We start from the raw sequence: 27178 nt of genomic DNA on the forward strand, positions 1-27178 counted from the left end.
GACATATAGGTCACTATTACATTTACAACAACACTGAACAGTCAGAGTTCACATTCTCTGACTTGGTCATTTAAAGCTTGTCTCATGTCGTGTTTTGGAGGATGGTGCTGCAGTGTTCTTGTTGGTTCCCAACAATGGGAGAAAACTCAAGCTAATGCTGCTGTTATTTGTGGGTTAAGACTAGTTTATGGTGCTGCACCTAAACAAAGACAATTTTGGGAATGTGGCCGACAGGGAAGCTATTGAGACACCGTTATGTCCACTAAAGATTCAGTCTTCTCTATAGAGAGGTTAAAGCCAACAGCTCAAGCATAAACAAGAGTATAGCCCAATTTCCAGTTGAACCACATATTTTTTTAAACTGCAGACAAGTTTCAACAAAAATCTACTCTATCTAGACTTGCCTGTAAACGTTTGCCCTGCACCAGTGCAGGCATAATGGTGGAGCCTTGAATTACTTCACTTTATGTGCTTAAATTGCTGACCAGTTTTAACATGTTAACTGTTGATGGTGTTTTGGAGACATAGCAAGTGGCTGCACCTCTCTTTCTCTCCACGACAGGAAATTGTAAACTAAAATTAGGACTCCAATAGGAATACTAGGAATCTGAATATTTGTCCTCCGACAACAAATACTACGCAATTGTGTGTGCTGTGCTCCCAGGAATAGACTCCTAGAGTCCCACATTTCCATAAAAACAGCCTTTTTAAAAATATAGAAATATGTTTGTGTTATTACAAGTGACGCAGTAATAGAGGAAATTAAATCGTCTAGATGATGTTGAGTTCACCTGCAGTTTAATTATAAAACTATGAATTTGCAATGAGAAAGTACAGTGAGCAGAGACATGCAGCTGGTCCCCTCTGAGTCCTCATGTCAGCAGCATGTTGTCCATTGTCCTTGATATTGCAGACAGTTGTCTTTTTGTTACGACATGGTGTAAACTCCACAACACTTATTTGTTGGTAGATTTAAAACTTTGGTAAAGAAATTGTGCTTAGAGAAGATCGCTTATTTATTATTTGTCTCCGATCCCAGTTAAACGATGTGTCATTAATTTGTTGATTGTTTTAAGCCAACTTTTATTTTGGCATTTAAACAAACTGATCTCAGCTTATAATTTAAATCACTGTGACAAATGAAATTCATTAAGCCAACTGACCTATGGAGAAAAAAACCCCCAATAAATTAAATTTAAAAAAAATCTAATCTATGTCTAAACCCAACGATACAAAGCACACAGGCACACACAAAACAACAACAAAAACACCGATCCTAAGTCTCTTGTTTTCTCACACTGTATTTCACTTCCTCATCATCTCCTGTTTTCTCCAAAGTCCATTTTCACCTCTTCCAGTACGCTCACAGCTCAGCTTACAGAGTCCCACACCTTCAGCTTCCACTCAGGGTCTCAGGGTACAGACTACAGCATCCCTGGGTGTCTGCAACGTGAGCAAGTAGTCAGTCGGTGGGAATATCGCGCATGCTCTCTGTGGACTATCTATGTAAGCTGGCTCTGAGATCCACTGCTTTTTCTTTTCTTTTTTTAATTTTAATTTTCAAAGTTGCCAAAGGGAATACTAATTACAGTATTTAATATAAATGTAGCGATACATGTACATGTACTGTATCTGTACAGATTTTAAAAAAAGGGCAGGGTGCGACATTAAATTAAAAGCCACATATACAAGGAGGGCGGGAAACACAGGTAAGATATATTTGATCTCATACGTCCAATTCATTGGGGAAAATAAATGCACTATAACTTAATAATACTGTAGATGCATGTTTGCTATTAGACATTTAATATTAGCTTGAAACTATCAATGTCAGCCATCTATAGACTGAATTGGCTGTTAAATATCCATCCAATCACAAGGCTACCAGCTAGCAAGAGCAGGAGTGAAAAGAGAGTGCTTGTTGGACTGTAATACTGATTTATGAATCTAAGTTAGCAAGGTGTGTGTGTGCACATGTGTGTGCAGGGAACCTGATCAGACTTACATTCTCCTTACTGTAAATCATTACAGAAATATCTGAAATATCTCACAAACAACAGGAGGGTTAGTGTTAAAAAAACAAAATCATGCTCATGATATGCATTCACAGGAGTATCAGGAGCACCAACGAAGCTTGCTCCCCCCTTACTAAACAAATAAATAACCAGCTAGCACTAAGTAGACATTTTTCGAGGCAGTATCTCAAAATTTCGACATATCTCTCTAGTAAATAAAGTTTTATGGCTTTTGGATAGTTAAAAAAGCAAAAAACAAAAAAGCTTCCTTATTAATGAGCGCTTTTTATCCGTGCAGTCACGTGCCAAATGGGTGTGCTACAAGTGTAGATCAGAACGCATCCAATGAATTCTGCATTTTTAACCTTCAGTTAGTGTCCTTTAGTGCAAGGCTAAACTTTCCACTGCACATTTTATGGTGACGCACCCACAGAGTAAGGAAATCGGCTACTGATTAGATCTTTGCTATTTCCTGAATTACAAAGCTCAACAAAACTCGACAAATCTAACAATTGTCTGAGCTGATAAAAAATGAAGGAAAGTTGCTTATTGTGAACAGAATAATGACTGTATGTGTCAAGCTGTGATGCTCACTTATTAAAATAGGTCATAAGTGATATACAGCTCACAGAGTGAACAGCAGGCAAACTCAATTATCAATCAAGGAATCAATGGTGTCACAGGGTTAACATCCACCTGTGATTGTTGGCACAGAGGCACAGTGGTACGCCCCTGTCATCCTGTCTCACATTATTGTCTGAAGGTGATGTTGACATGGATTTGGCACAAGCTTTTCATGGAATTTGTTTTTTCCTGGAATGTCTTTAATCTCATAAATTTTATGACGTAATTTGTTGCTGTTAGTGGGAAATGATGAATCTGTGTACAGAAATAACTGGAACACAGGAAGTATGTAAACACAAAAGAGGATCCCCAGTTAAACTGGGCCCTATACTACGAAACAAGTTCAAACTTAAGATATCTTTCCATTCTCTGATTCACTTCACCTAAATTGGGATAAACAGCCACACATTAGCATGCCAAGTCATCCCAGGGTTTCCCCGGTCCATTCATGCACAATGAGTGGTTTTGGCAGCATCTGGTCAATCTAAGAGGCACATGTCACGGGTCATATGACTTCACAGGAAAATGTCTTGGTGGTAGGTAGTAGGTGTCATATTTTAGGATTGTATATTAATGCTTATAGAACAATATAGAAAATTGATGTAAAATTGTTTGCTGCTAAAAGAAGAAAATTAAGAAAAAAAATTGGTAGAGGAATGTATATTTTAAAATTGTGCTGATTCTTATTTCATACACTGTTATCACGATAAACCTTTGCATATTTCATCTTTCCTGTTTTCTGTTATCTGACCTGAACATGTGCATGCTGTTTCGGACCAGAATATTGTCAAGAAAACAACACGCAGCATTGCAGAGGCAACAATTAAAACTAAAACTTCTTGAGAAGGTAAAGAAAGGGTCTCCTTCAGATTTTTCCAAAGGTGTGGCCATATGGGGGCCACTAAAAGGATTGGAGTGGCACGCTAAAAGCGGAATTACAAGTTTTATTATGCTGTTGTCAAATATAGGTTACTTGAAAAATACGACAAAAAAGAGAGAAAGAAAAGCAAATTGTGCCCCCCCCCTCCCCGCGGTCCCCCACTTGGAGGCACCCCTGGGTACAGCAATGCTCTCTTTTCACAAAAAATACCAAGATTAAAGTTAAATAGAAAGTAGTCTGAATATCTTCGACGTCTTGTTGATAAATCTCTTTTTTTTCATTTTCTTCTCTTCTGAATTACTCGAGTAATGAAATCATCTGCTAAAGTATTGAGTCTCTGGTCTCGTTTAAGGGTGGACTTTGAATGCAGATTAGATGCAAGGGTGGCCCAAATCTCTGCAGAATGCCTCCCACAGAATATCAGAAGCACTGGATCTGCATCACAAGGAAATCTCTCATTACCAGTTGCTTCATCCTGTCAGACAGTTTTGTGTCGTCATCTTTTCAGTCTTATCACAGTTTTCCTTCCGTTATCTCATTTATCTTGTATTTTTGCTTTTTGCAGACAGTGGAGATTTACAGCAACTGGTTACTTGTCTGGTATGAGAGCTGCCTACAGATGATGATGTTCCAGTTGAATGTCACAAAACTCCTTGCTTTTATGGGCTGATTCACCATAAGAGACTTAGACAAGAGCAGTTGTGTCTGTCACCTTATTATAAAAGCTTGCATAAAATGCAGCTTTCTTTTATTTTCCCAGGAGTGATAAGCTTCTTAAAATATATATGTCGCCCAAGGTAAAGTTTTCACGCTGGGTTAATGTTGAATTGTGTTTACTTTATGGTTAAACGTGAGTAGAGCCATTCATTCCCTTCACAGCAGTCAATAAACATTTAAAACTTCTTTAGTTTGCATTATCAGTAACAATGTATAACTTATGATAGCAATTTACACAACTAGCTAAAGCCAGACATTGAGTTGCGTGAGTTTTAACAAAACAAAAATGTTAACGTTTCAACTTTAATACACTTAAAAAGGCAGAATGTGCCACATGGAAAACATAAATAGAGAAGGCGAGCAGCAGAAAATGTTAACCTCACCTCCCTAGTTGTAATTATGAGAATAATTGCATGGTTTATAAACATGCCTAAACTAAACTGCCTGAAGCTTCATTCTGTGGATTCGTATTGGGAAATGCAACTGTCTAGAGCTATTATAAAAAATCCACAATCCAGCAGACAAAGTTTCCATACCTGATACACTGCATTAAGTAATCGATCTTGCAATCTTAATCTTTATGTGGTGTATTTTTTGTGCATTGTATGTTTTTGAAATTGGGCCCTGCATGCAGGAGAGTGGACTCATATAATGCAAAATCTACAGGACATATCCAAGATGTACATACAGCAGCATAAAACATAACAAAACAATGTACAACACGTATTTGAACATTGTGCACGCTTGGAGTTCTTTCAATCAATGTTGTTTTTTGTAAACAAAAACTTCACCACCGGCGGTAATTTTGCACGTACACAGTAAGAGTTCACTTGCATTAAACTGCTGGCATGCGTCTGCAGGAGCTGTTTCTAGAACAAAATGAACAGTTCAGATAAAGAAAAAAAATCACGCTGTGCACGTAGCCAGACTGTGTGCGATCATGGGTGTGGGGCCTGGCTCAAATGCAATCTCACATACAGCCACATATTGGTTATGTCTGCCGTCACTCAAGGAATATGAGGCGGTGACAACTGGTCACGGATCGAGAAATCCACCCAATAGATTCCGTGCTTTCCGCTGTCAATCTACTTGCTCGTCCCCGATTGGCTAAGTTTACAGAGGGCGGGGTTTAAAGTGTTTGTTGTTGTTTTCGTTGAGCAGAATAAGTAGAGCGGTCGACATCTTTGACAGCGATAGCCGTCTCGTGCGTTTTTTATTAGCATTTAAAAAGAATTCTGGTTATTTTTGGGGGGGAAATTTGAAAGCCCAGAGCATCACTGGAGTATATCTTTTTTTCTGACCTGTTTTGACTAAAACTTGTTTTAAAGGTATGTGAGCAGTCAGTCTTGATACGTTAGCTGCCGTTACTAGCATTACATAGCATCGTATCGGATTTCTCTCACTGTAATTACGATCGGCCTTTACATGCTAGACTTGGAGGCACTTGGACTTGAATGATTTTAAGGGTTTGGTTGTTTTATGGTTGCCTAACATACGGGAAGCGAGCTTAGTCCGGTGCTGTTGTGAGAAATGACGTGGCCTAACTTCATAATGACCCCAACCTACGTGAACCCACAAACGGGTGTAACCATGATCACAACGGTACATCTGTACAATCTGCACAATCTCTACACTGATAAAAATCAGTCAAGGAAATGTCATACATTATTTTTGTCCACCAGGAGCAACCTGACTGAACCTAAAATGCGTTTTAAGTCTAATTGTCATGGTCGTGCCCTGTTTTAGTAGAGTTAATGAACATGTAAATATTGTTTTGTTTCCTAAAAATAAATCTAATCAAAAAAAATTAGCCCATCATAACTTTGCAGAGCTGACTGTGAGGTCTGCAAAGTTTGACAAAAATAAAAATACATTTCCCGTTCCAAAAACGGCAATGGGTATTGTGCTGTTGACAGATAGATTTAAGGTACAATTTTGTGTTGTTTTTATTTTAATGGAAAACTCTAACCCTGCTTACAAAAATGTGCAATGTACACAATGTCCACAATGTCCACAACTCCTAATACGACCTTTGCAAAACTCTTGACCTAAAGATGGATTGATATTAAACAATGATGCACTCTTCCAGCTGTCATCATCACTTGTTAACTGAATGCACTGGGCACTGAAGTCAGTCCACCAGTGTGCTTTCTCCTTTGTCTACTGCATAAATATAGCTATTGTGAGAAACTTCATGTTTCCCTGTGTATGGTTTCAGATGGGCAGTCAGTACCAGCGCTCAGTACCACTAGAAGTGAGGAGAGCAGAGGGAGAGAGAGTTCGGGCCAAGCATCCCGACAAGATACCGGTGAGTACAACAACAGTGACTTTTTCCCAGTAGACTTGATTAATTTTTATAAATTTATACATGGACAACAAAGTGCCTTAACAAGTTTAGCAATTTACTCTTGAAAATTATGCACAGCTAATTTAAGGTGGACTTTCTATGGTCATTTTAAGCTTTTTTTTTTTTTAATTCTTGGGCTCTATCTTCGGTTAAAAAAAAGATCTTTGTTTGTCTTCTACTGGACCTCAGTTCATCATCTCTCTAAAGCAACTGTTGTAGCCACTCTCCCTTTAAGACAACTTTCATCTGATTGGCTGGCACTTTAAAGTGGCACTTTTGCCTCTCAGGGATTATTTGGACATCTGCTGACCTCAATATTTGGAACTTTGGCCATGTTTAATGTGAGCACCCACCACTGTAACAGTATATATGTGACAGAAAGCAAATAAAAGTGTAATAGATCTACTTCATAGGTTTGTAATAAAAAAAAAAGACAACAACATTATTATTCTTTAAGACTCATTTTAATTGGTGGTATGTAGACTGCTGTTTTATATATATATATAAATGATTTTTTTCTTGTTTATATTCAGGTACTTGTTCTCTGTGCCTTTGTTTGTTAATGATTGCTTTTTGTTTCGGGGTGTGTTTTTGCAGATCATTGTTGAGAGGTCCCCGAGGTCACGAGCTCCTGAACTGGACAAGAAGAAATACTTAGTACCCTCCGATTTAACAGGTGAAACGACATTACAGATATTTTGAAACCAAAGGAAAAATTAAAAAGTGAATGATTGAAGAGTCATTGTAAGCAGGATGTGTTATATTTTAACAGGGCCTGACAAACTATGCAATGTCAAAGCTGTTTTCAAATTACTTTAAGCCAGTGTCAACTTTGCTCTTCTGGTGTTGGTGATCAGCCAACACAGGACTAAACAGCAAATATCTGCTCTATCCACACAAGCCAACCGTATCTCCTATGATGTACTTTCCAAAGCTTTTGGACCAGACAGGATGTCCCTAATAAGTTAAAAGCTTTTGCGGGCATCTTTTTAAACATATTTAGAGATTTTCAAGTGTCAGTGGAGGAGCAGCACAGTAAGAGGCCATTCACTTTGATTAAAACAAAACTAACCACCTCCCATTACCAGTTTTAATGCATTTTTATGTAAATCAAAAGTGAATAAAAAGTACTATTTACATATATATGTAACTGTACATACTCATAATTTCAAACGAAATTCTGCTATTACTGCAACCCTCCCGCAGTACCTTCCCTGTCAACCAGGGGGCACCAGCCACACTTTGGGAATCATAGGTCTGTTTGATAATAACTCGATAAAATTACAGAGAGCTCTCCAGTTCTCCTTTATTGGTCTCTTTAATATATTGGTAGTTCTCTTAACTTTACAGAAGTTTTGTTTTACGGTAACTGGTTGAGTCACAGACTGATCTGTGACTTGTCATGATCAGTTTTTTCCCCCTTTCTCATCTTACATGAAGTGAAACTCCTGTGTCTGCTATACACTGACCATCCACTCCTTTATCTCCTTCCCCTTTTTTTAGTCGGCCAGTTGTGCTTCCTAATCCGTCAGCGTGTGTCTTTGAGACCAGAGGAGGCGCTCTTCTTCTTTGTCAACAACTCTCTTCCCCCATCCAGCTCCCCTCTTTCTGCAGTATATGAGGTAAGCATTTCAGTGCACGCACGCACAGACTCACAACAACAGTTATCCACATTTAGAGATTGCTTTCCTTTTCCAAAACAAAAAATGCAAAAAACACTACACTGTGGAATAGTCTTGAGTAGCCCCTCATTTCTTTATATTTTTCTAGGAAAATGGAAAATAGGTGCAGAAATGTATTGAAATAGGCACAAACCGGGAATGTTTTTAATAGATCCAACTAAAGAAATTAAAATTGGTTCTCTGCTAATTTGTCTGGTATGTATAGACACAACACTGGTTCATCCCTTGAGTTCGGTGCCTTTTTAATGCTTGAATAATTTGAAGGTCCATGTTAAGTGGCTTAAAAAGTAGGAAAAAGCTTTAAAAAGTTGCTGCTCTGGGCATAACATACTGAATTTGTCTTCACATTCTGAAACTCTTTTGGCAGATCTGCTTAGGCAGCAGTGTTACTTCGCTTTTTCTAATCCTATTAATACGCGCCTAACAGAAAGTAAACAGAAGTAAGGATGAGCTAAGTGATATTCTATCATCCGAAAAGTGATGCCAAAATCAGAATATATAGAAAAGAGAAGTGAACATCTTGATACAGTTGAGGGTTTGATTAGCTCTAAAGGTAACGTGTAAATGAAGACACATTTTTTTCCCATTCTTTTTACACTTCGTCAGAGAAGGAAGTTAGATAAATTGCTGACTTGTTTTATTTCACATCCAAAATAAACTTCTGTTTTTCATTGTTGTTGTGTGTCTCAAAGTTCACAAACTTTTCATGCTCATTTGTGGATTATTCCCTGCTATTTTAATGTGTTCAGGAGCACCATGAAGAGGACCTGTTTCTCTACATGTCCTACAGTAATGAGAGCGTGTACGGTGCATGAGGACGAACGAAAGACTCAAGCAAGCAAGAGAGCAAATGAGAAGAGTGATATGGGCTGAAGAAAGAATTGGGGCTGTTTCGAAATGCTTCACATCCACCTTTTATTCTCTATAATAGTAGCTTTGATGAGTAACTACCGTGCATGGTGGAAGAAAAGCTTTGTATAAAACAATGTGGTGCTGGCATGGTTTTAACTTTCAACAGTATTTTAAGGGGAGAAGGATGGGTAAGTCATGTTGATTTCCTTACTCAGTAAACAAAAACACAGGAAGGTTTGAAAGCACGAATTCTTTGTAAGAAGTGGAACTTATTGCAATTATGTTGAGAGAGCTCTTTTTTTCCTCACTTACCTGTATTTAATGCAAATAGTACTTTTGTTTTTGTAAATTATCATAAACTTTTGTGGAAAAAAAAAAGAAGCCATCCATTGTGTGCGTTCTTTTCTTATTTGTTTGCCACTGAACGGCTAACGTGAAGTACCCCTGAGCGTGTCCAGAGGAGTACACATTGTTGCGGGGACATCAACAAAGCATGCTTAAGAACTGTGCTGCCTAAATTTGTTCAACATGTGAAATGCCCTACGAGAGGGAACAAAACTTTGGACCATGTTTACTCAATTATTAACCAAGCCTACAGATCTGTTCCCCTCCCCCACCTGAGCATGTCTGACCACCTCTCTCTGCTCGTTGTCCTGGCATACACACCACTCAGGAAAAGGACAAAGGGCACCAACCAAACTATCAACACCTTTTTTAGGAAGCTCTGGCTCAGCTGCAGGACTGTTTTGCCTTCACAGAGTGGAGTGTCTTCGAACATGTCGACCTAGAGACTCACACTGCTGCAGTGCTAGGTTACATCAAGCACTGCATGGACACTGTCACCATGTGAAAGCGGGTACGGGTAGACCACAGCCATAAACCCTGGATGACAAGTAAGGTTCAGGCATCATTAAAGGCACACAACTCTGCATACCAATCTGGGGACCAGGATATGTAGAGCAGAGAAAGAGCAGACCTTAAAAAAAGCATCAGAGCAGCAAAACTTGACTATTTAAATAAACTATCGGATCGCTTCTCAGATAACAACTCTAAGAAGGTATGGGAGTGCCTGAAACACATCACAAACTACAGGTAAATACAGATAAAATAGACATCTCATTAGCAGAGGAACTTAACCACTTCTTAGCCTGCTTTGAGAGAACTGTAAACACCCCTACCATTCACACCACCCTGCCCATAGCCGCCTTTGAGCACAGCCCACACACATTTACTCCCCAAGAACACCAGGTTTACAATGTGTTCAGAGCAGTTAATCAGAGAAAAGCCGCTGGCCCTGACGGAATACCTGGGAGTGTCTTCAAAGTCTGCGCTGACCAGCTAGCTCCTGTGTTCACCAGACTATTCAGCCTCTCCCTGTTACATGCCACTGTCCCTCACTGCCTGAAATCAGCGACAATAGTACCAGTCCCCAAGTCCACCATCATCAGTGGCCTCAATGACTACAGACCCATCACACTGACACCAGTGGTTGCAAAGTGTTTTGAGAAGCTGGTCCTAAAGCACATAAAGGACTGCCGCCCACTCAGCTTTGGCCCTCACAGTTCCACAGAGTATGCTGTTTCCACTGCCCTAAACTCTGCTTAGAATCTTGGGACTTCAGTAAGGAAGTCTCTTCATTGATTTCAGCTCGGCTTTCAATACCATCATCCCAGACATCCTTATAGCCAAGCTGGTAAACTTAGACTCCTCCCCCCGCTACATGTGCATGGATCAAAAACTTTATCACAATCTGTCATCAGATCGTCCTCCCTGTCACTCAGCACTGGCTCACCACAGGGATGTGTGCTGAGTCCTCTCCCATACACCATCTACACCAGTGACTGCACCCCCCGCAACCCTGCAACATCATCATCAAATTTGCAGATGACACCACCCTGATGAGAATCATCACCAACGTTGACAACACAGACAGAGGTCCAGGGTCTGACAGAATGGTGTGACCACAATAACCTTACCCTAAACACAGGAAAACCACCTGTCCCCTCTCCATAAAAGGTGACTACATGGAGAGGTTGTCCTCCTTCAAGTTCCTCGGTACCCACATTTCTGAGGACCTGTCCTGGACTACAAATACATCAGCCTGAATGAAGAAAGCTCAGCAGCTCCTCCATTTCTTGAGGGTTCTAAGATGCAACAGGCTGCAGACTGACCTCCTAGTGTGTCCTATCGTGCCACAATCGAGAGTGTGCTGGTGCACGCCATCCCTGTGTGGTACGTTGGTTGCACAACAGCCAATAAGGAGAGAGGGTCATCCAGACCCTCTCTCCTTATTGGTCATCAAAACGGCAGAGAAGGTGTCCACTCTCCATCCTGGACTCCATTACCAGCTCTAGATGTCTCTCCATTTAATGTAAAATGTCTTTTTTGTGCAATATTTTGGCAGATGTGCAGTTTCCATCCACCCTTTTTTATTATTTGTTATATTCTAGTGTACATAGTGTTCCTATATATTTTTTTCTTCTTCTATATTGTCTTTTACTTTTAAACCCTGTGGTCTTGTTACATAATTCCATTGTGCAAGCAACTGTACAATGACAATAAAAGGTCTAAGTCCAAGTTCAAGTCTAAGTCACTTAGTGTCTGTGCAACTGCATGACAAGTTACATAAGCTCATTGTCAGTTGACTAGGCAGGTCTAAAAAGCTCCAGCAAAATCGAAACTGTGAGAAAACAAGAAGAGGGGAGCCATGGAGATGCAAGAGATCCCCAAAGAGACAGAAAAAGCCAAAGAAGGGGATGAAGGACCGAGCGAACCGATGCTGGAGGTGAAAAAAGAAGGTAAAGAAAAAAGAAGCTGTTTACATTGTACCAAAGTCTAAATGAAAATTATGTATGCAAGTCATGCAAATGTTATGTAAAGTAAGTAAACTGTGCAAAAGATTCAAAACTTGTTTAATAAAAAGAAAATCCTAAAAGTTTTGAGATTTTTAAAAAAGTTTACTTTAGAAAATCCAGATTATTTGAAAGCCGACCACAGTTGGTTCATTTCTCTTGCTAAAATGTGTCCATCTGTATTTTTATCTTTAGAGGAAGCAGAACAAGACCACTACGCCAAACTGCAAATTTCATCTGAGGATGTCTATTCAGAAGCTTTCTCTGCGGCTGGTTCACGAAAACAAATACTGGGTACAGTTTTACACAAAATATTTGTGTCTTCAGCTGGTTGGTTGCCCAGTTTGGGCTCGTTCTTTCTTTTTTCAGTACGTGCTTTAGGTAAAACACAGGATTTAGTATCATTATTATACAGAATAATAATAAATGTGCTTTTTGTCTTTATAATCTACCATCTGGGAGATAAATTAAAGCAGTAAATATTTTGGTTTCTCACAAAAAACGATTCAGCCAAAGAGAAAAGAAAAAAAAAAGCAGAAGTGGGTTTTTTTTGGTAATCTTCAAACCGCATCACCAGTTACAGTAAAATGTGTATAATAGTAACCATTGCAGTGAAATTGCGCATGTTTAAATCTTTGTAGAATTTACTGTAGTCTGTATAATACTATTTTTAATGTTTTTGTAGGATTATCAAATAAATATAGTACTGAATATTTGATATATGGTATTAAATGTTTCAGTTTGCAGTATTTAGGGCTGTGACCGTCTTTTTATTTTTAGTGATTTATTGTTGATGTTTTCTTGTTTTACACTAAAACTTACAATGTAGAGGCAGATTTCTTGTCTTTATTAAGACAATGATCTTTGACGTGATACATTATTTGTTGCTTTTCAAAACAAATGAATTTATGGACCATTTTGTCCTAAGTAAATTGTTTCGGCATAAAAAGCTCCCTCAGTTTTTCCCAAGCATTTATAATGCTAATGATATGCATCAAGAAAATGTGTTTTTACTAATGTCTGGAGATATTGCAATATATATAAAAAAGAATTTGTGTTAAAAAGTAGAAAAATGAAAATCACTGCGGAGTAACAATGTAAGTTTACCTGAAATATAAGGTACTCTGAAATATTGCTGTCTTATAATTAGAAGCACTATTAATACTGCTGCCACTGCTAATAAAACTGTTACTTAACATAATCAATAATCTCACCATTAAAGAGTAATATACAGGAAAATAGAACTAGATATATTGGTGGCGTTTCATGATTTCGCAACTTATGGTGTTATTGTCATGCGCTTTCGGTTTAATTCGTCTAAATCACATGGAAATTGTGCAATTTTTAGTATCTAAAAATGCTTTTAAGCAGGCTCAGCAGAACATGGGATTCAGGATTTTCCGTTTTAATGGAGAGAAGAAGGGTGAAAAAAATGTTTTTAGTGTGTACTTTGGGATACTTTAGAGAAAAACTTATTGTGCCCTCTTCTTGTTTAGTTTTTTAATTGTATAATCATTTATGTTATCATATAATCAATTAATTACCAAAATGTTTTCTTTATTAATGATTTGTTTAGCATTAATTTTCATGTCTCTTATAGAGTAAAATGTGATATAGAATATTTTACTAATAATTACCTTCTATCTACACGTTAGTATCAAAGGTACTGGCTGTATCGTAAAGGGTCGGAACCTCCCTTACTACATTATAAATATATATTATATTACTATATTATATTAAATAAAATAAAATAATAGTTTCTCTTTACTCTTCTCTTTGTAGGTATATACTGGAAACTGTCCAGAATACCTATAGTAATTAAATTTCACGTATGTCAACTGTAAATGCTAAGTATCACTAAAAGTAAGTATGTTTAGTTAATCAAATTACATCCTAAGTCCAGAAGAATTACTTACGTAATTGTGTAAAATTACTCTGTAAGATCTGGGCTTTGTTATGAAATGCTACTGCTATAATTTAGGTTGGTTAATTAAGCTTAGTTCATGAGTTTTTCCTTCATCTGTTACATCATTTTAATCCAATTTGCGTGCAACCATTATGATAAGACCACATGTAGTTTGAGGTTGCTGTGCTGTTAATGTAACCCAGTGCGAATAAAAATTCGCCCACAGCCTGAAGGCAAAACGGTCTGACAGGAAGTCTGTCTGTTGTGTGTCTTTACAAAGAACAATTTTAACTAAACTTCCCTCTAACCACATTACTCACAACCTGTTGTAGTTTGGCCTTTGTGTTGAACTTCCATCGTTCTTTATTGTTGTAGTGAGTCAGTTTAGTCGTTAAGACAACAACAACAGCTGCATAAATAAATAAATAAATAAATAAGTACATAAGACGGCATGACAACATGGCACAGCAATGTGTCTAACTTTTTTATGATCACTAACCCGCAAAAAGGCAACAAAACCAATTAAAGCTATCACAGCATGAGTCATGTTCTTTTTTGCAATTTGGTGAAATCAAATAATGGTTTTGTTTACAAGAATATTTTGTTAATTAGATTAATGGAAGATATTTTTATTACATTGCTGAGGTACAAACAAACAAGTCTTGCTCTCTTGTGCTTCATTAAGTCGTCACCCACGTCCTCTTTCTTTGCAAAACCTTGCACTATAACATGATATTTACAGACTAATGTTTCAAATCTGCATCAGTGACGTGTGCATCCTCCGTATCTCCAAAGCATTAGACATAAATACTGATCTGAAATTAGTTATCTGCTGTTTTGAAGGAGAAAGTCTGCTGTGTCTGTGTTTTTCTCGGAACTTTGTCACACACACAGGCTAATGTTTAAAATGAGAGAGACAGGAAGAGAGTTTAAAGTTTGGGTCATTCAAGGACAAGCCAGGCACTGTGCTCCATGAATAACTTAGGAATCTATGAAGGTCAAGTTGCTATGGTGATGAGACAAAGGGGGCGTCCTATAACTGCACTGTTGCAGCCAGTCTTGAGTCAGCAGAGAAGACGGAGCACAACAGGGCAAACAAGCTTTCTCTCAAATACCAGGACGTTTTTCTCCATGTATATTAAATTCTGCCGCAGTTACGGTGAGGATAAGAAAGATGAGGCTGATGAAAACTTGCAACCCAAATTATCGGTTGAACTGGAGGGGAAGAAAGGTAGGAAGCTGCAGCTTTTGCAGGCTTCATGGCGGTCTTTGTTGTGCTCATTAACATTTATCTGATGTCGTCTTCCTCAGGCAAAGAACCGACTGGAGGAAATGTGCGTCTGTACCGTGGAGTGTGCTTATTCCTCACCTTAATGTGCATCGTCCTTCTGGTGGTTGTCATTATCCTCAGCCTGAAACGTGAGTAGCTGCAGCCATGGATCTGAATTCATGTCAGCGCTGTGATAACAAACCCTTCCTGGCACCACCATGTTTATAACACCAAAGCAGATTACGTAAGACTGAAGGTCCTGGCAGAGCAGGATCAAAATGGTGCACAGTTGTTTTCAGCTATGGATTTTTAAAATTCTATTTCTCATAACAGTGCATAACAAAGGAGTAAAACTATTGCTTATTGCTTTGCTGCAGCCTCAGGGCATTATTCCCTCTCTCAAATCTCCTCCCATTGTGCTCTGATTTCTAGTGCAAACTGGACCCACAGTCTGCCCGGTGGTAGAGGAAAGTGCAACAGCTAAAGAAGCAGTACCTGCGTTTGCTCCAGGATGCTCCTTCGAGAACTGCCAGGCCCAGTTCCCAGCTATTCACATTAAACGTGAGCAGGCACAAAAAGTGGGGGGGATTCTTTCTCAATCACCTTGTTTTTAGCTATAGTTCTGCTTTCATAATGATTCAAATTAGTTTTTAAACAAGTCTCGACTCAAGTTCGTGTTCTTCTTTGGCTCCTTTTTTTTGGTTTATAAAACAGGAAAAATTGAGACTCTTTTAGATTTCTGCGCAACTGAAAAAATACATGCATAAAGATGAAAATATGATGAAAATTGAATCACAAGCAAAACCCTTGAATATGCAAAGGAAAAAAAGAGTGTGGGAAGCTTCAGGTCTGATTAACAGCTTTTTACTTTTTCATTAACCTGTTTTTTAAATAAGCTTTTCCTGTTCTCTCTGCTTCCAGATCATGGCTGCCGGATGTGTGGTGATGGGTGGATGACCTTTGGCCGATCGTGCTTTTTCCTGTCGACTTTTAGACTGAAGTGGCACCAGAGCGAGCAGAACTGCACCTCCAGAGGGGGATCTCTGGCTGTTATTACAAGCAAAGAAGTTCAGGTGAATCTGATAACTTTTATGCCACTCTCTTCCTTCCTTGAGTTATTAACTATATGCTTATATATTACAAGCAAGCAGTTTATGAAGTGGTAATAATTGCTAATAGTTACGCATCAATGGTGTTTTTTCTTTTAGGACTTTCTGACACAGAAAGGGAATCTCCAATACTGGATCGGCACCATTAAAAAAGGCACTGAATGGACCTGGGTTGACAGCACAAAGCTGCAAGAGAGGTCTTTATTCTATAAATGATTCTATAAATAGTTATTAAAACAGACAATTGACTAATAGGGTAGTTTAGACATAGTTGTTTGTGGTTTAGATCAGGGTTGCCACTATTGCACTGTGCATATTGGTGTTTGTACATGTGTTAATAAGCTTATAAAATAAAACATTTATTGCACAGCTGTCAAATTGAATTACAAGTGTACCTAATAAAGTGGACACTTTGTTCAAACAAAGAAAAAAAATCCAGATATAGATTGCAGAATTATAGTTAATGACTCTTTCTTTTGTTTTGCAGCTATTGGGCAGAAGATCCAAGAACTGGGAATTGTGGGATCCTAGACAGCACAGGCCCATCTGCCAGAAACTGGATTAGAGCTCCCTGCAACGTCGCCACTTACTTCATCTGTCAGCTGCAGCTCTTGTAAAAGAACCGCGAGCAAATCTGTTCCGCCAGCAAGCATCAAATTCAACAATAACATGCCAAGACATCTCTTTCCAGTATCCAGCAAAGAAATATAAACAAGCTTTTTAGATAACAGTTGCTAAGTCTGACACTTAGCAGTTTATTTACAGTAGATTTTCTTGCAGCTTAGTGTGGAATAATTTCTGCTCTAATATTTGATTGTAAAGCTTTGTAAGTGCCTTGCTCCTTTGTTTTGTATGATTTTATTATCTGCTGTCTGCTTTACAAATGAAGTGACAGTGAAACTGTTTTAAGAAAGTTTTATTCTCATATAAAATTACTCATTACCTACATGATAAGATGAATCTCTATGTTGTTGTTTTTTTTAGCATATATTCCTGCTAGACATCTTTCATATTTCTATAAAAATCACAGTCTGTTCTATGGCATAATACTGCGGAAATAATTGCACTGTTTACTATATTGAAAAATCAAGATAGTGTGGTTCTTTCACCCCAAGGTCACTGAAATTCAGCAATTCTTTACATCTACTTAATATGTATATGACTCAAAGTTGATGATAGGAAGGAACTTCTGGGTTAGATGGCGTCTCTCTCTAAACATATTTAATGCTCTGTTCCTCCTCTGGCTCATCCTGTTCCATCTCCAAACCTAAAGCGCTGTGTCGAACCAGCTCCCACCATCCTCCTTTGTTTTTAAGTCTCAGCTTCAAGGTTCCCTTGAAGTCAGAATTTTCATCTCCCTCCGTTTCCTTTTCATCCTCTTTGGAGAAGACGTTTACGTAACGCCGCATCTTTTGCATCATGGAGTCATTTCTTTCCTCAACCCTGCAAAGAAGACGAATAAAGAAAAAGTCACGCATGTTTCAAAATTAATTATGTTACACTCTTCTTTTTAGTTTCCGTTTTTTTTTGGGCCCCACCTACAAAACAAAAAACTTATTCACGTACAGAAGGAAAACAGTTTTGCCCACTGACACTAAATGAAAGCCTTTGATGGACTTCACCCATGAGTAACTGCTGTGCCTGCAGTGAGAAGCACCATTCTTATCGTATTACTAATACTATATTTTCCCCCCTACTTATACATATATAACCTACTATTACACTTAAAAGGGTATATTATGCACATTTTCCCTGTCTACACTAGCTTTCCATAACTTGCAGTTCAAAATGATCCTTATTAGTCTTATACTGGCTTGGAGCAACTCATATTTGTCCAATTAACTTTAAACTACCTGTCTTCTGATTGGTTGGCCCTCACAAACAGGAGCTTGTGCTCAAACAAGTGCTTGCATTCAAAGTTGTATGTCAAGAGTAAAAAGAACTTATAAAACTGAGTTACAGCACTTCGAAGTTCAAGCTTTTGGCTTTTGTTTCATGTTTTCTTTCATATGAGCATTCACCGTTGAGATAAAATAAGAAAAAACACAACCAAAGGAATATTTGCTGTGTTGAGAAATAGACTGAATTGATTTGTACTGAAAGGCAGCTTTTGTTAGCCAGGCTGAATGTTTTTCCTCTTTAACCTTGATGAGACGGACGCAAAAATGAAAAGAATCGTCTAAGAAAAACATGCAGTGTAGCCTTAGGAGGTGTGAAAGTAATATAAGAACTACAATTAAAAAAAAAGAATTGAGCATTTTATAGCGTGACATGAGCTGTGGCTGTCGTTTCTGTACAAACTTCCTGTTTGACTTTATTTTTAAAGATAACATCCCTTTCTGCTGTGTTAGGTGATTTCTGTGGGTTTTCGTCTGTTCCTGACACAAGGTTGCATCTTACCTGAGATACCAGCACTCTTTCAGGCCATAGTTCAGCCCACAGACCCCAAGTCGAGGCCAGAGACAGCGAGGAAGCCTCCTCTCCAGCATGAGCGTCGTGGCCACCACCTGAATAACAACATTATAGCTGTAAACATGACACAGCAATGCTTAACGCACGCTGAAGAGGTGATTACACATGTGTGTGTAATAACCCTGTTACCTGAGTCCTCCAGAGCTCATCTCTCTCCTGGCCCACCCTCCATTGTGTGTCACTCATCATGGCGGTGAGCAGATTTAGCAGAAGGATGTGGGAAACCAGAGAGGAGGTGCAGTGCAACACATGGACAATCGCAGGTATAGGGATGGTGTGGTCCACAGGCAGATCGATGAGGCCAACGCTGAGCTCAAATTGGGAGAAGAGGCTGATGGGATATGAGCGATACGCAGGAAGGGAATCTACCTCCTGAGTCATGTAGACTATCCAGAGGGCTGAGAAGAAAAAAATGTTTGTAAGAGAGCAGGAAGGTCTCCTTTAAAGAATGTTTTGTAAAATTTGTGTTTATTTTCACTGCTAACAATATACTCACAGGTGGAAAAGGCAAAGAGCACAATGGAAATCAGCCACATAAACTTTGTCAGGTCTCCAAATATAATCTAGGGGGAAACGAGACACAAGCGAGCTCAGTCTGAAAATGTAAAACCTCAAAAACCAAAACAACAAATGAAAACATGTGTGAGCAGGTGTGTGAGCAGAGCAAACTCATGTTTTTGTTACTCATGGAGCTCGTGTAGAAACCCATCCGCACCTTCTGTATCGTGATGACGTAAGGGCCAAGCATTTCGAAGCCACGGGCGAAGAACATGACATTACACCAGCCGAGGACCAAACACACCGCCATCACCTCGGCCTCCCTCTGCACCTCACAGGCTCTGAACACGCACAGCAGCACCACCAAGCAGGCATAGCTGATACTGGTCAAAAACAAGAGCGGCAGCAAGGTTAGGCAGTGTTCCCAAACATTATGCTTTGCTTGGGTTCTCAGAGGGTGTGTGTGCTTGCTTACAGGATAACATGGAAAGGGCCTCCCAGTGCCGTCTGGCCAAAGTAGCGCTTTGCTCCAACTCTCAGAATATCTGGGATCTGTTAGGAGCACAGGGGATGCATGAGGTCAGAACAGTTCACAGTAATGTACTGTTGAATATTTTTAAACAAAAAGCATATTTTAAATGTCCACCTCCAGCACAAGGATGACAAAAGCTCCAATGACGCTGATAATCTCTCCTGCGAGCCGCACATTATCCCCATGTGTTGTATAACTCTCCTGAGGTGGACAAAGAGGAAATGATGCTGTTATAAATATTAAAATCTCATTATTGTCTGACAGTGTAACTTATGTAGGTGTAAAGTTTGGCATTTACACATGCATTTAGTGGATCTTATGTATTTGAATTTTTACGTAAGTTATGGCTGAAGTAATTTGGGGCAAAAAAAACCTCTGGTGGTGCAGTAGTTCAGGAAGTACTAACTGCCAAAGTAGAAGTGACACGCTATGAAAGTGTTGCCTTCCTAAAATGTGTAGCAGGCCCCAGTGCAGGTGGGGACTGGGAAACTAGGGGGTAATAATGGATTCAATTAGAGGAATCTGAATTTTTAGTGGGGACTGACCTAAACATCTACACCCAAAACGTCAACTCCATAAAACTCATGTAATAGAAGTACAAACTGAAAAAATTAAACAAAGAGAAAAGGGTAGAAAACGAAATCAAAGTACTCATTATGCAGATTCGGTCGACTATTTGGATCATAATAATTAGTACTAACACGTGAGAGCTGGTTTAATGTTACTTCTAGGCAGTCAGTTTTATAAATGTTCATATTTTATTTCCAAAAGGTTAATCTGAAATATGACTCTTTAAAATAAATGTGCTGTAATAAAAATCGAATTATATTTTTGGGATAGTTCAAAAACAGTCAGCACATTGAACATAAAAATTTCACTTTAGGTGTCTCATTCAAACAGTATAGTGAGTAAAATGTTGAGATCTGTTTAAGGTTTTCTAATGTCTATGATAATTCATAGTTCTGGCCCACCTTGAGCGTCTTCTGAACCCAGACAGTTTTGTCTGCATCTGACGTTGTGTAGTTCTCTGGAGCGTTCTTTAGGGGGCGAAACATACAGCACATTGTGAAAGTCCCGATGTACAAGAGATACAGAAACAGCAGAAACCTGACAACAAAAAGGGAGGAAGAAACCCAGTGTGTTAAACAGCAATAGACATGTGTACAATTCAAGTATTTTAGTTCAGATTGAACAAAACTAACAAAATCTTACCTGAAGTAATGTTTCCCATACAGGTTCCACTTCAGACTAACCAGCTGCCTCACAGGAGTGACCTCCAGGATCTTCCTTGCCTGGAGAGCAAAAATAGAAGAGATATAAAAAATCTCAGAGTCAGAACTAACTTCCTGATAACAATTAGCATTTTCTCCTGAATGCTACCTACATATTCTTCTGTACCTCTTTCTGCTGGCTGGCCACAATGACCTCCAGCACTGACATGCTATCGGCCCACGAGTCGATCTCGGACAGGTCATACAGGTGAGAGGTCAAAGGGCCCAGACTCCACTGGACTACACGCCTTTTGTTAACTAGGTGCTGGAATATCTTTAAGAGACAGGGGGTTAGGATGAGATTAGGAACAATCTGTTCCACCTTTCATGTTTGGGTCACCATGTGAATCTTCCAAGGTTCTACTCACCACTGTGTTTCCCTCTTTTGCAGCCAGCTTAAAAGGTGTAAGGCCTCGGGAGTTGGGAACCATATCAAGGGGCACTTGCTGGTCCAGCTCTGCATCGCGTGCCATAATCAAGTCAATGACCTGGCAGGCAATGTTCTTGTTGGGCTGCAAGACCAAAATGTGAAGCACTGTGTTGCCTGTATGGAGAGTGTGTACGCAGGAGGCACAAGAAGACAGGAGAAAGCTATTAATTGTTAATAAGACGCTCATATTCAGATATGCACAGCTGGGTTAACCTCCTGAAGGTCCCCATAAACCAGAAATCAGTCATTACTCTGAAACATTTAGCTATGTGAGCAAAAACTGGCAACAATTAGTTTAGCATTTAAAAAAGTTTTTTTTTTAAATTTTTAACCTATACTCTCGAGGCACTTCAATGATCTTCTTTTAATTACTGACTCTGGGTGCCCCGCGGCCTTAGTTTTGTTGGACCTGTCCTCTGCTTTTGAGCTGTTGGACCATAACATTCTCTTAATAAGGCTTGAACATCTGGTTGCATTACAGGTATGGTCCTTGGTTGGTTTAATTCCTACTTATCGGAGAGGTCCTTCTCTGTCACGATGGGTACATACTCCGCTTCCATTGCCCCTGTTACCTGTGGTGTCCCTCAGGGGTCTGTGCTGGGTCCTATGCTGTTTTCTCTATATATGTCACCCCTTGGTCATATTATTGAAAAGTACAAACTCTCTTATCATTGCTACACGGATGACATTCAAATTTATTTTGAATTGACTGAGGGTGATACTTTATCAATGCTTCGCTTCTTCGATTGTATAAGTGAAGTTACCCACATAGCAAGCAGTTCTGGCCCGGATCTGGTATCAAGCCGGCACTGCTGGCTGACTTCTGGCATGTAAAAACATATGTCATCCAGATATGGGCCAGGCCTGGCATAGATGGCACTGTCTATGTGATGGCATGCCATATCTGGCTCAATTGTGGTTTGGTTTATGTGGCCCGGGCCCATAGAAAACAGGTCTGGCCCAGATCTGGCATCAAGGTGGCACATCTGACTGACCGGTGTCATGGCAGGGTGTATGTCAACCAGATGTGGGCCAGGCCCGGTGGCGCCTGTGTCCGGCAGCCTCGCCTCTGTCAGTGCGCCCCAGGGCAGCTGTGGCTACAATGTAGCTTGCTATCGCCAGTGTGTGAATGTGTGTGTGAATGGGTGAATGACTGAATGTAGTGTAAAGCGCTTTGGGGTCCTATGGACTAGAAAAGCGCTATACAAATGCAGGCCATTTACCATTTACCAGGTCTGGCAATGGTGGCACTATTTATGTTCCTATTTTCCTATTTTAGTTAGAAGACCCAAATGCCATGTTGCAATACGATACTGCTATGGTAGCCAAGATTTCAAATGCAGGTTTGACAGGTTTGTGAGTGTACACTTTATCCAAAACCTAGTGACGGTTTACTCATCTTCACCAGTGGGTGGCTGTAGCTCAGGCGGTAGAGCAGTTTACCTACTGATCGGAAGGTTAGTGGTTCCATCCCTGGCTTATCCAGTCTGCATGTTAAGAGTGTGAATGTGTATGAATGCAGTTAGGTAGCACTCAGTTAAGAGAAAGTATGTGTGATTGGGTGAATGTGGCATGTTGTATAGAGCACTTTGAATAATCCGGGAGACTAGAAAAGCGCCATATAAGAATCAGTCCATTCACTGTCTGAACAGAGTTTTCTCATGTTATTTACTATTATGTTCCGGCACATGTTGTTATTACATGCCTTGATAAAGGTACACATTAGGCTGACATCTGGGGCCAGAGCTAAAACTGTTCTGGGGCAGCACAGGGCCAGCACTGTGTCTACAACTGGCCCGTGGTTGCACACAACTTACACATGGCTCACATACCGCAAAGAATGACGGCCCTTCGGTGGCCCAGATCAGGTTTGCTAGACGCAGTCCACACATGGACCAGCACAGGACCACCAGTGTGTCTGCAACTGGCCTTGTGCTGGCCCATGTGTGGGCCACATCTGGCAAACCTGATCTGGGCCACCAAAGGGCCGTCGTTCTTTGCGGTATGTGGGCCATGTGTAAGCACATTGTGTGGGCCAGATCCGGGTCATACCAATTTTGCTATGTGGGTAAAGACTGGCTGCTGAGCAATTCCCTTATCCTTAATGACAAGAAAACAGAAATTGTAATCTTTGACAGTCACACCCCTAGAGCCCATCTAACTGGTGTCCTCGGGCCCTTCGCTGATTATCTTTCTGATTCTGCAAGTAATTTGGGTGTTTACCAGGACGGCTCCTCTAAACTTGACAAGCATGTGTCCTCTGTTATTAAATCTTGTTTCTATCAACTTCGTTTAATTTCTAAGGCCAAGCCATATTTACCATGTGAGGATCTAGAAAAGCTTATCCATGCCTTTGTCACATCCAGGTTAGACTCCCTATACACTGGAATTCATTCTGCCCTTCTTCATAGATTGCAACTTGTCCATAACGCCGGGGCTCGCCTTCTAACTGGTACTCGTAGGCTTGAGTCTATCACCCCAATTCTCACTGGCCTCCACTGGCTTCCAATTAAACATCACATTGATTTCAAAGTCCTACTGCTTACTTGTAAAATCATAAATAATATTGCACCTAGCTACCTTATTGATCTCCTTAGCGTGAATACTCCCAGTAGAACACTGAGATCGTCTTACTTTTGGTACAACCTAGGTCACGGCTGCAAACCAGAGGTGAACGCACCTAACCTCTGGAATAACCTCCCTCAAACTATTCACACGTCTCACTCGATCCAGACCTTCAAGTCTCGATTGAAAACAAACCTTTTTAGCTTAGCCTTCTTGGCCTCCTAGAGCATGCCTTTTAATTGTACTTTCTTGCCCTCCCCTTTCCTCTCTTTTACTCTTTTACTTACATTGTTTTATTGTTTTTATCGTTAAGTCTTACTTCCTTATCTGCGTACTTGTGTACTTGTATGCTTGTTTAAACAATGCCGCCCACCTGCTAGCTTATCCGCCTTTGTACTTTACTACTGTTTTATTGGATTATGTGAAGCACTTTGGCAACCTCTGGTTTTAAATGTGCTATACAAATAACGTTTTATTGTATTGTATTGTATTGTATATTGCCTCAGTAGTGTCTTTGATATGAACAGTCTCCTCAATATAATTTAGCTTTGACAAAAAAGAAGCCTGAAACTTTTACCTTTTCAGGCTGATGTCAATTTTTCTTTTTGCATTTTCAGCTGTTGGTTAGATAAGAAAATTGCTAGTTTGAGCCTGACAGTAATTCTTGAGGTTCTTTGAGTTTAAATTACAAGACCAGTCCCAGAAAGCTGCAATTAGTGGCAAACCCATCAGGGTTGATTTTGTCCTTTAGTGGTGAGAATTTTAGACAATGCTGTGATAAATCAAATTAAAAATAAGACCCTAATAACACATGGGATGCAGAATATTTTGTGGCTTAAGCAGTCACACAGTCAAATTTCCTAGCAGTGTAAAATAATACTTGATCTTCTCTCACTCAAGGGCTCATACCTTTGTAATCCTGGATCCTGGTGCTGGCGCCTGCATCGATTACCATGGAGATGATATCCAAATTCCCAGCACAAGCAGCAAAAGACAGGATGTGCTCGCCTGATGAAAAGCCACGCGTTTTGTTATTTTGCACAAAATCTCTCTCTGCCTTGTTTTTTATCACATATGTTGGGACCAGTTTGGGGTTTTATTGTCCTGCCACTGGCCTTGTAATTAATGGTTGAAACATTTCTTTACGTAAGTTCACTCATGCTGGCTTACCACAGTACATAAGTCCTCCTATCCTCTTCCTGAAATACAGACCAGTGACTCTAGGTGTGGACACGTCACCACCGCGACTAATCAGATGACGAACCAGGTCGCTGTTCTGATTCACCACAGCAATGTGGAGAGGAGTAATCCCTGAGGCGGAGCACAGAGAGAAAGTGTACATCAGTTCACTGCCAACACACTGGTTTTCGTTTCACCAGCTTTGGTAAAACCTACACTTAATGCTTTTGCTTTATCCACCACTGTAACCCTGACAGGGTTTGCTCTCCAAAAGCAGCAGATGAGGCCTCATAATTGGAATTTGTTGTCCTTTATTGATTTATTGTTAGATGAATAAAATAATGAAGTTAAAAAAAAAAACCCTCAGTGATATGATTTGACTAATTAAAATATTTTTTAAAATATTAGGGAGCTTAGAAAGAAAGTGACTAAGACTTCTTTAAGTTTCTTTAAGTTTCTTCAGTTCGCTTACTTTCTAAGGTCCTTAGATTTTTTTAAAACCTGCTTAAATTGTTGTGTTAGGCTTTTACATGCCCTTGTATCCACTGTATCAAAAATCTCACAGATTTTGCTAATAAGCTGAATTATTTGAATTGCAGACCAAAAAGCTGCCAACTTGACATCTATATAGTTACACACAGCACTCAGTCTGCATGATGTGCATTGGTGTTTTGCAGTTATGAATTTCTGCATGTCAACCTTGGAAAAGTTCAGAGGTCATGGGCTCGTTAATGAGGTCAGGAGCTCCATCCATCAGAGCCACAGCAGCATCCAGGTTATCGTTCATAACAGCAACGTGAAGGGCCGTCTCTCCCAGGGAGCCTGAACAAGAAGATACACCTTCTAAAATCACGGAAAACACACCAAAAAGGCAGCAATGTAAGGTTTAAACTCCTTGTTCAGTCGTACCTCTCTCAAAGATATTCGTGGATGCACAACCTAGCAGTTTCTTGATGCAACCAGCACTGTTGTTTTTAGCCGCATAGAAGAGAGGAATGTCATTCACACTGAGGGACAGAAGGACAGAAACAAGAAATCAGATTTATGGTAAAACTTTAAACAAAACTGAATGTGCTGGAAAGTGGCGTCAGCAGGAGTTTACCCTTTTGTGTAGAGCAGAAATGTCTCATCCAGCATTTCATTCCATCCTTTTTTGTTCTGAAGGCGAAACTTCAGCTGGCTCCACCAATGGTTGAGCTCGCTCGGAGCAGATCTGGCTAAAGACGGTGACATTGGCACCTGAGGTTTGACTAGAATTGTGAAACGAAAAGTTAGGAATGTTTTTTAAGAAACTCAAGAAAGACAAAAGTAGAGTGGGTGAAAAATAAATGCTATGGAGTCTAAATCCACAGGTGGAAAAAAAAATTGTTGATTTTGGTAGTTTTTTCTATTAATAAATTAAAGTAAATCTTTTCAGTCTTACCTCACCCTTAAGCAATGAAACTGCTGCTCCTCAATCTCTGGTGACACTGAGAGAAACACTCAAAAGTGGACACACCACCTTTAAAAATGTCCCCGAGGAGAGATGAAATCCCTGTGGCATCACCAATATATATATATGTCCCAGCCAAGAGGGAGGAGATATGAGAGCAAATGGGTGGAGAAGGAGGATGCGTGGAAAGCTGACAGGTAAGAATAAGACAGTGACGCAGTAATGAGCAAGGAGACTTTCACTGGTCAGAAGTGCCACAGAGAAAGCTGTGCTTCAACTCCCTGTTGACAAGGAATTCCTTTGTCATGCTGATCTAAAATTATTGGCTTGATCTCCTTAAAAGCAAAGTGACAATGGTCCAGTCCCCAGTTCGCGGATATCTATGCAATCACCAGGCCTCTCAGCATTCCTCTGACTACCACCGAAACCTGCATGGCCACTATGAAAATTCAGCAAGATCATGACAGTCAACACACCACTTGTAGTGAACTGTTAAGAAAACCTGTTTGGAAATTGCAAGCATGCTGTTCTATACCTCGCTTTAT

General features: G+C 39.8%; 3 protein-coding genes across 4 annotated transcripts; 2 read left to right on the forward strand and 1 right to left on the reverse strand.

Annotated features, from left to right (window-relative positions):
• The first annotated feature begins 5370 nt into the window (after positions 1-5370).
• On the forward strand, positions 5371-9498 carry LOC102208502 (gamma-aminobutyric acid receptor-associated protein-like 1). Its single transcript, XM_013910570.1, has 5 exons — positions 5371-5564; positions 6455-6544; positions 7181-7259; positions 8087-8205; positions 9015-9498. The coding sequence occupies exons 2-5, from the start codon at positions 6455-6457 to the stop codon at positions 9078-9080; spliced, it is 354 nt and encodes a 117-aa protein (XP_013766024.1). The 5' UTR covers positions 5371-5564; the 3' UTR covers positions 9081-9498.
• A 2209-nt stretch (positions 9499-11707) lies between these two features.
• LOC102209065 (C-type lectin domain family 4 member A) lies at positions 11708-17208 on the forward strand. Of its 2 annotated transcripts, XM_005731952.1 has the most exons (7): positions 11708-11915; positions 12165-12263; positions 15187-15294; positions 15578-15706; positions 16067-16218; positions 16354-16451; positions 16742-17208. In XM_005731952.1, exons 1-7 carry the CDS (start codon positions 11825-11827, stop codon positions 16869-16871), a joined length of 807 nt encoding a protein of 268 aa, XP_005732009.1. In that variant the 5' UTR covers positions 11708-11824; the 3' UTR covers positions 16872-17208. The 2 variants fall into 2 exon arrangements, with proteins under 2 accessions (XP_005732009.1, XP_005732008.2); XM_005731951.2 differs by lacking the exons at positions 11708-11915; positions 12165-12263 and adding an exon at positions 14895-15106.
• Positions 17209-17277: 69 nt separating this feature from the next.
• On the reverse strand, positions 17278-26704 carry trpv6 (transient receptor potential cation channel, subfamily V, member 6). Its single transcript, XM_005731950.1, has 17 exons — positions 26625-26704; positions 26304-26451; positions 26111-26208; positions 25901-26023; positions 25193-25333; positions 24932-25030; positions 21396-21571; positions 21155-21301; positions 20969-21048; positions 20728-20863; positions 19871-19957; positions 19700-19776; positions 19442-19607; positions 19223-19289; positions 18856-19124; positions 18655-18761; positions 17278-17697 (listed from the first exon to the last, which is right to left on the reverse strand). The coding sequence occupies exons 2-17, from the start codon at positions 26432-26434 to the stop codon at positions 17466-17468; spliced, it is 2136 nt and encodes a 711-aa protein (XP_005732007.1). The 5' UTR covers positions 26435-26451; positions 26625-26704; the 3' UTR covers positions 17278-17465.
• Between the last annotated feature and the right edge of the window lie 474 nt (positions 26705-27178).

The sequence above is a fragment of the Pundamilia nyererei genome, unplaced genomic scaffold (genome assembly GCF_000239375.1).
Source record: "Pundamilia nyererei isolate P.nyererei 1_Seehausen unplaced genomic scaffold, PunNye1.0 scaffold00045, whole genome shotgun sequence".
In the NCBI taxonomy this organism is placed as follows: Eukaryota; Metazoa; Chordata; class Actinopteri; order Cichliformes; family Cichlidae; genus Pundamilia; species Pundamilia nyererei.

Excerpts from the sequence above, each read along its gene's own strand:
- LOC102208502 (XM_013910570.1), top strand. The coding sequence starts at position 6,455 with ATGGGCAGTCAGTACCAGCGCTCAGTACCACTAGAAGTGAGGAGAGCA. Across the intron at positions 6,545-7,180 it reads AGCATCCCGACAAGATACCG|ATCATTGTTGAGAGGTCCCC; the intron begins GTGAGTACAACA and ends GTGTTTTTGCAG. Across the intron at positions 8,206-9,014 it reads CTCTTTCTGCAGTATATGAG|GAGCACCATGAAGAGGACCT; the intron begins GTAAGCATTTCA and ends TAATGTGTTCAG.
- LOC102209065 (XM_005731952.1), top strand. The coding sequence starts at position 11,825 with ATGGAGATGCAAGAGATCCCCAAAGAGACAGAAAAAGCCAAAGAAGGG. Across the intron at positions 16,219-16,353 it reads TTACAAGCAAAGAAGTTCAG|GACTTTCTGACACAGAAAGG; the intron begins GTGAATCTGATA and ends TTTTTCTTTTAG. Across the intron at positions 16,452-16,741 it reads AGCACAAAGCTGCAAGAGAG|CTATTGGGCAGAAGATCCAA; the intron begins GTCTTTATTCTA and ends TTTGTTTTGCAG.
- trpv6 (XM_005731950.1), bottom strand. The coding sequence starts at position 26,434 with ATGTCACCGTCTTTAGCCAGATCTGCTCCGAGCGAGCTCAACCATTGG. Across the intron at positions 26,209-26,303 it reads TTTCTGCTCTACACAAAAGG|TGTGAATGACATTCCTCTCT; the intron begins GTAAACTCCTGC and ends TCTGTCCCTCAG. Across the intron at positions 26,024-26,110 it reads CACGAATATCTTTGAGAGAG|GCTCCCTGGGAGAGACGGCC; the intron begins GTACGACTGAAC and ends CTTCTTGTTCAG.